The 8,087-nt window shown below is 47.5% G+C and overlaps 1 protein-coding gene across 3 annotated transcripts in view; it reads right to left on the bottom strand.

Annotated features, from left to right (window-relative positions):
• SLC6A5 (solute carrier family 6 member 5) overlaps positions 1-8,087 on the bottom strand; it is a 49,408-nt gene that overhangs the window by 21,044 nt on the left and 20,277 nt on the right. For all 3 annotated transcript variants that reach the window (XM_011377782.1, XM_023521888.1, XM_023521887.1), the window contains one exon: positions 1,662-1,796. In XM_011377782.1, coding sequence (XP_011376084.1) covers positions 1,662-1,796 — 135 coding nt within the window. The remainder of the gene's footprint in view (positions 1-1,661; positions 1,797-8,087) is intronic.

Here is an 8,087-nt window from a genome sequence, read left to right as displayed (position 1 = left end):
TCTCCCCAGGGAAGACACAGTCAGGGACAAGATGACTTTTGCACCAACATAAATAAGAAACACACATTATTTGTGCTGGAAGCCCAAAAGGCAGTAAATTACCTGAGAGATCTCAACTCCGTTCTAGTCAAAGGAGAGGAATTCGATACACTACACACACATTTCATGCTTCTGTTTCCTATCATGTAAAACTAAACGGAAGGGGAGAGCCCTTTCTTTAGCTGCATATACTCTCAAAAAACAATTTGCAGCAGCAAGATATATTCGTGGATACAAAATAGAAACCTGTTAAATTGACATTCCTACAGATTACAACTGCTATTAAAAATTTGAAATTCTACAGCCCCTCATCGTAAAGCAACCTCTATAGTGTTCCATCCTTCTTGAACTTGGCTGACATAGCCTCTTGGTTCTCTTGGTGATTTCTCTTAATTGTCTTCATAGAACTCCAAAAGACCTCTCAAGAGTTTTTGAACTAGAAATTTATATGATTTGTATGACGGACTTCCCATCATTTTCATAAATGAAATCTGGTTCTAAAATTGTGCTTAAAATATGTGAAGACAAAGTTCAAGCGTGTGCCAGCAAAGTCTAGACCTACCCCAACATCTATTCTCCCGTATTCCTTAATAGCAAAGCTGTGGTTTTATTTAAAGGCAGTCATTCATCCAGCTACACGACCGCCTCCCAGCATCGAGAGGACGTGAAGCTAGGTGATAATCATATTATTTAGTTTTTGGCCAACGATGTGAAAATCAAATGTGATGTGAGATTTCTGGGAGTTACCCAACTTTTAAAGAGAAGGAGAGTGTCTATATCTACCCCTTTCCTCACCCCTTTGTGCTACCTTGAATGCTGATATGATGGCTGGAGCTCTGGCAGCCATCCTGAAGCTATTCACTGATGACGGTGGGGCAGAAAGACAGAGGCCTGGGCCCTTGACTACACTATAGAGCCACCCAACACACTAGGCTGCTTTAGTGCATGCAAGTGAAATTAACTTCCATCTTGTTTAAGCTGCCATTATTTGGAGGTTTTTTGTTATGTGCAAACTCAATCCTAGCTATGTGTTCCTAACGTATCCTAGAAAAGCATATATTTCTTTAAGGTGAGAAAAATCACTTCTTATTAAGCAGCCACCTCTCTCATTTGGAGGTTTCTGGATTGGGAATCTTAGAGTAAGATGTGTCTGTACAGAATATGTCGAGAGAAATACAAGTGTGTACTGGCCCTGTGTCGGTGTGCCAGAAATAGTCAAATGTGTCTGAGCCCTTTAAAATAGAATTGCTTGTGGTCTGCCTAAGTGCTGTTATTTTCCAATCAGCAAAAATCCATTTCCAACATACTATAATTAGTACCAGATGAGGGGTATGAGGTGGCCCAAAGCTATTAACGGAATTTCATTCTTCATTTCAGCCTCTGCTGCTAACCCAGATGTAGGACAACTATTCCAAGAATCTGAAAAACCCCAGCTGCCCACTTCTCATTAAAGATTTCCTGAGTGCATAACATTCTAAGATTATCAGGACCTTGTGAAAGAGAACAGTGAGATGCCTATGGGAAGAAGTCTGACTCCTTCTGTCCAACAGCGTCCCAGCTCAGGACCCATCCCCATGTGCCATTCCCCCCATGGGCATGTCGTAACGAAACCATAAGCCCACCGTAGCATCCGTGAGTTTCTCCCACTTAGGTGTGATGAAGTACCAAATTCCAGCGCCAGCTCCGGGCAGGGTGACTCCTCGGATGAGGAGAATCACGAGCACGACGTATGGGAACGTGGCCGTGAAGTACACCACCTGGAAAAACCATCCAACAGAGGGACCGTACTGAGCAGACCTGTAGAACATGCCAAAGGAGCATCACCAAAGGTCAAGTGGCTTCTGTCACCTGGAAACAGTGCCTGATGGTGAGGGCAGCCAGGTAGTTTTCCCCAAACTCTGCCAGGGCTGGGGACACTGGGAAGGTACTGGGACCAAAGATGAGTCAGAGAGAGCCAGTGAAGCCTGTGGGAGGACACCCGCGGCTGTGGGGTGCATGAGCCTGCAGTGTGGATGGCTAGGGGTGAGTCAGCTGCTGAGTGGACAACTAACTCCCTGAGGAAACTTCCTCCTCAACTCCTACCCCACCCTCTGCTTGACACCCCAAATTCCACCATTAGAGATGACTCCTTTTAGCTTAAGCCTTCCATTTTTGTTTATACAGACATCTTAAATGAGGCAGCCTGGTAAGGTGAAAAGACCCTGATCTAAGAATTAGATCACATTTAGATTAAAATGAAATCGCACCTCTGGTACTGAGAGGCTATGAGACCTTGGACAAGCTACTAAGCTCCTTGAATCTGTTTCTGCATCTGTAAATGGGGACAATAGTACTTTTCTTAAAAATAAATAATCGTGAAGATTAAATGAATCCCTAGCATAGTGCCAGATTTATAAAAGGTAGTCACTAAATATAATTAAGTTCGACAAGCATTTACCAAGGGCCTACTAAGAACTGGATACTTTGCCAGACATTAGATGCGTAAAGATGAAGGCATTCATGACCTCGAAGACCCAGAGACAGCGTCTGGATAATAGGCTAAACAATACACAAAGAACACTTTGTGTATGAAGTTCCAGAGGAGGGCATTGTACTCAGCCTGGGAGTTAACTAAAAGATTCACAGAGAAGACACATAAGATGGCTCTTAGAGGCCAAGTGCAACATGAGCTGGGGCAAGGTGGGAAGGAGAAGGAAGTAAGCAAGCAGGTGTGTGAGGGCAAAGTTCTAATCACTCACTATTAGAACAATATAAAGTTGAGGCTAAGAGTGAGGGAGGGGCGCTGGAGACATGGAAGGAGACTCTGTCATGGGAGGCCTTGAATGCCAGCCGAGGGATGCTCCTGGATTCTGGATGAGAGGGAGGGACCAGAGTCGAGAAACATTTGGGAAGTAACGTCAGCAGAACTTGGGGACTGTGGTTGGATGGGGATGGGTGGGAGACGCTTTCCTTCCTTATCTGTCAGTCAGGCTGAAGGAAGGGCTTGGGATCAGGACTTGATGGATGAAGAGAACAGCCTGTGAGAGCTCAGGCTCTACAATCCCCCGGGCCTAAGTTCAAATCCCAGCTCTATCATTTACAAGGTGGGCCACCTTGAGAAGTGATTTAATCTGAGTCTCAGTTTCCACACCTGCAAAGCAAAGTTAATAGCATATTCCTCACGGGACTGTTGGAAGAGTACAATGGGACAATCCATTCAAAGTGCTACCAGCCTGGGGACAATGGAAACAGAAGTGCCACTTCAGTCGTGCCTATGACTCACCAGTCCTAAGTTTAATAACACTGACAACCTTAGGCTCACAAGCCGGTTACATCCCCCAAATGCATTAAAAGACACAAAAAGGATGAGGTTAAGCTCCCGTTTCGGCCCATCAAACCCTCTCTGATCCATGGGGTGGGTGGATACAGCCAGCTAGGTGAGCGCTGTTGGGTCACAGATGCTCCATTCTCACCTGCAGCCTTCCATGCTGGGGCACCTGGAACACCAGCCTCCTGGGAGGGAGACAGAGACCCCACCGTGCACTGGCTGCACTCTCTAGAGCCTGTCAGGAGGGCTCCAGAATGGCAGTGACAGGCAGGCACCAGGATTTCAGGGAATGCGGACTGATTTGGGAACTGGCAGGGGATAGACTGAAGGTGAGAGTTAAGAGTAACATATATCTCTTAGGGCCATTTCATTAAGCATTTGGGGTGTATCAGTAAGCATAACAAAGACCCCCACCCTCAAATAGCTTTTATTCTAGCTAGAGAGATGCACGGTCAGTGGTAATCATAATAATATCATTGGTGGCATATATGAAAGTGATGAGTGCACTGGGAAGAAAGGAAGTAGAGAGGGATAAAGAGGGGTGGGACGTGGGAGGGAGGACGCTGGGAAGATGGCCATATTAACTTGGCAGACAGGCAAGGCCTCCTCGAGGAGCTGCCCAAGACTTGAAGGAAGTGAGAGTAAGCCAATTGGGAATCTGGAAGAACATTCCAGATGGAGGGAACGACTAGAGTAAGGCCCTAAGCAGGGACTGTGCCTGACTTCTAGGAACAGCAAAGAGGCCAGTGTGGCTGGGGCGGAGCACAGGGAGGAAAGGAAGTCAGGGTAGGGGTCACGTGGGGGACAGATCCTGCAGAGCTTTATCCTGTGGGAAATGGGAGCTGCCGCAGGAATTTGAGCAGACGAGTCACATGATCTAACCTTTTAACTGAACCAGTGGCTACCTTGCGAGAATACTGCAGGGGCACAAGAGGAGAAGCAGAGACAGCTAGCTCTTAGGAGGCCACAGCGGTAATCCAGACAAGGGACAATGATGGCTCCAACGAGGTGTCTCAATGAAACTGGGAGAATGGTCAGACACTGGATATATTTTGCAGAAAAAGCCAACAGAATTTCTTGACTGATTTAATGTAGAATGGGTGGTGGGAGAAGAAATGATGACCCCAAAGTTTTTGGCCTCAACACATGAAAAGGTGGCGTTGCCATCAGCTGAAATGGGGTGAGTTGCAGGTTAAGGAAAGATGAGAAGTTGTTTCTTCCTCTAAACCCAGTTACTTTTCAAGGCCAAACTCATTCTGGCTACAGACCAGGGGTGGGCTGGCCTCCTTTACTCTGCACTGCTACCTCCAGAACAGGAGGCGGCTTCCCTGCCCTCCAGGACAGCAGTCTCCCCTCCCTCCTTGCTCTGAAGCAATCGGATTCCTAGGGACGGTGGGGGAAGGGCAGCCTGCTCCCTTCTAGTCCTGCCAAACTTGCTTCTCTCCCTCCCTTTAAGTAAAACCCTTCCATGCGTAAGCGAAGCCCATCCATGCACAAAATTATGAAACCCCAAAGCATCTGACATTTCAGGAGAAAACCGCCCACCCCAGGATGGCCCAGGCTGTCCTCCCAGCTGTTGGATGCAGTTGGGGAGAGGAGATGTTTACAAGGGCAGGGCAGGGCCCTGAGCAGTCTGACTTCCTCACCCCACCAAGACACTAGGAGCAGAGTAACAACTAAAGAATACCTTTCCACCTCCTGACCATGTGGGGCTGGTGGGAAGTGAAGAAGAGGACATGACTGAGATAGTGGGGCCGGCAGGAAGAAAACCCCAAGACTGGCACCAGCCTAACCAGCTAACTGTTCCCATTTGACTATTGGAGACTGTTCAGACTCAACCATTCCTGGAGCTCCCTCTGCGGATCGGCTATTAGTCCCACTTGCATGGTGGCAAACTGAGGCTCAGGTTGTATCTCACAAGGAGTTAAATACCTCACTCAAGGTCTCCCAGCTGGAGCCAAGATCTAAACTTGAAGCTTCCTAACTCCAAAGCCTATGTTCTTTCCATTAATGCCCCTCTGTGGGCCACACGATGGGACACGTGAGGCAGGGCCAGGATTAGGAAGAGGCAAGTGAGGCACTGAGGGTGCAATTTAAGGAAGCGCCCACACTCAGGGTCCAACCTAGCCCTTGCAGGAACTTTTTGCCACCTCAAATTTCATGCTTAGGTACTTGCTGGCCTCACCAGGCCTGGGCCCTGGTGTGGGGGATGCCACTTACTCTGTAGATGGTGATCCTGCTGAACTGAAAGGGCCCACAGTCTGGTTTATAAATCCTGGGGATGCCTCAGATCTGAGCCAGGTGTACATGGAGGCATTATGCCAGCTAGTTCCCTTGTTTAGGGGTGGGGGGAGCTTCCGAATGCACCTGTTTCAGAACGGTACTGTCAGAGGAGTTAAACTTGAACAGTAATGAATTACACTTGGCAGGAGTGACAATGTCTAGTTGATCTGAGCCTGCTGGCTTGACACCTGGCTGCATTTTCCTCACAGTGGGAGCCCTGAACAGGTGGTAAGGTAAGGCCCCACCAGCCTGTGCTAGCTAATTAGGTTAGCTTTGTGTTGTTGCCATAACTCTCAGGTAGAGCAGCCCCTGAGGTCAGATGGGCTGCATTTGACCTTCAGGCTGCCTGCTTGTGCCCCTGCCTCTGGAATTCTAGCTGCTCAAAGGGAGACTGAGATCTCCTAGGCGACAGCTGGCCACTCTGGTCTCCTTAGGCCCTGAGCAAGAGGAACTGAGCTTATCTTGATGCAGGAGGAGGACAGAACTGCTGCTTAGACAAGTCTGTTTATGGAATTACAATCACAAGGAATGCGTCACAGTAAGAAGATCCAGCCAGCGCATTCACCCTGGCTTTCAAATGATGCTCCGTGATTAATGTCTGCACACTCCAAGACAATGTCATTACTTCTGGTGACAGTCCTCATTTAAAAAAAAAAAAATGATCATTAATTCCTAGCTGGCCGCCTTTCTCAATGAAGCAGAGAGATCAGTTAGCAAACCTAAAAGAGAAACTTACCTGCTCCGGGCTACTCAAAAAGTCCCATTCTGGAAAGCCCATAAAATCTAGCACCAAGGATTAAATTTTAGATCAAGGGAAGAAACTGGCTGTAACACCATCATAAATCATCACAGACGAATAGAAACACTGTGATCTTCGCAGCAGTACCCAATGTCTTGCTTTCGTACCTTGGGACTGAGCTTAGAGTGGAAGTTCCATCATCTCCAGAGAGGCAGCTAAATGATATAGCTCAATGAGAGCGGCCAAGTATTTGCCCAACCAAGATCCCACTGGCAGGACTATATAGGGTCATTATGCTAAAGGACTAAAAAAGGCTGCTCTACATTTTAGTTCAAGTGCCACTGGGCATATCCTAAGGTGGAGGCTGGAGCCACGTGTGGTGGAAAAGTGTTGGGCTGGGGGTGGGAAGAAAGGCATGAAAGGCTGAAAACATGGTGGTTGGGAGTGGGGAGAAGGGAGGGATCCACTACTCAGTTTTGGTCTCTTTCCAGCCTCTTGGCAGCAGCAATAACTGACCTGGCAGCCAGACTAAGAGGCAAAATGCTGGCCAGCAGCACTAATACTAGAGTTCATGGAAAGTGACCAAATCAGATCAGGGAGGCCCCATCTGCTGGACGAAGTTGAAGGAAACCAATCCCTGCACCCCCCACCCTATGTCAGGGGCTCTGCGTACATTTTTTTTTTTCATTTAATCATTAAAACAGCCCTGAAGGAAAGATGTTATCATCTTATTTTACCCACAGGAGTGAAGCCACTTGCCAAGGCCCAACGGCTACACAGGACCAGAATTAGAACTATGCCCACGTCTCGTCTCTTCCCAGTGCTCCTTTACCTGCTCGTGACACAAACACCCCCCTAGGTGTCCCAGAGCTTTCTCTTAGATAAACACAAGTTCTTACTTTTCCTGAAGTCTTGATTCCTTTTGCCAGAGACGCATACACAATTACCCAAGCTAGGAAGAGGCAGAAGGCTAGTGGCCACCTGATCTCCCCAGGATATTCAATCCCTGCAGAGATCTTCAGCACAAAGTACCTAAGAATGGGAGAGAAAGGAGGGAGGGAGGTGACAGTCTGCAGGCATTACTCTCCCAGCAGAGCCAGCTGCCTTGAACAAACTCCAGCATCCCTACCCTCCCCATTAGGGATCTTATCAGATCGAGTTGCGAGGGATCCACTAAAATGGGCTCCTGCACCCACAGTTGTTTGCAGAGAGACCGACTGGATTTACCCTGCTCTTCATGATGTGCTGGGAGGCCACTTATGTCCCAAGACAGGCTCTGAACAAGACTATGTCAGCTCCGCTGTCATCAGGAGCAGCCCCCGGAGAAGTACAATGAATCCAACAGCATCGAAGGTCCCAGTACAGGTATTACCAAGGTTGATGTCTTTATAGAAGGTCATATCACTAATAGAAACTGTAAAATGTTCAAGGATGGTTTTTCTGTGGTTTTTTTTTTTTTGTATTGTTCTACTCTTTTATGAGAATGTATTCCAACATCGTTTGCATAATTTTAAATAAAAAAATCAGTATAGGGTCACTATGCTAAATGACTAAAAAGACTGCTCCACATTTTAGTTCAAGTGCCTAAGGCAAAGGCTGGCTAAAGTGTGAAAGCGGCCGGGCCGGGCCTTACTCAAGGACCACATTCAAAGACAGATACCAGCTGCAAACAGAAGGCTGCTGCTGGTTATCTGTAGTTGCAGTCGACAACCTGGGTAT

This window comes from Pteropus vampyrus, unplaced genomic scaffold (assembly GCF_000151845.1).
Source record: "Pteropus vampyrus isolate Shadow unplaced genomic scaffold, Pvam_2.0 Scaffold321, whole genome shotgun sequence".
Taxonomy (NCBI): domain Eukaryota; kingdom Metazoa; phylum Chordata; class Mammalia; order Chiroptera; family Pteropodidae; genus Pteropus; species Pteropus vampyrus.
The sequence above is the reverse complement of the archived record's forward strand: the minus strand, read 5'-3'. Positions and strand labels throughout refer to the sequence as shown.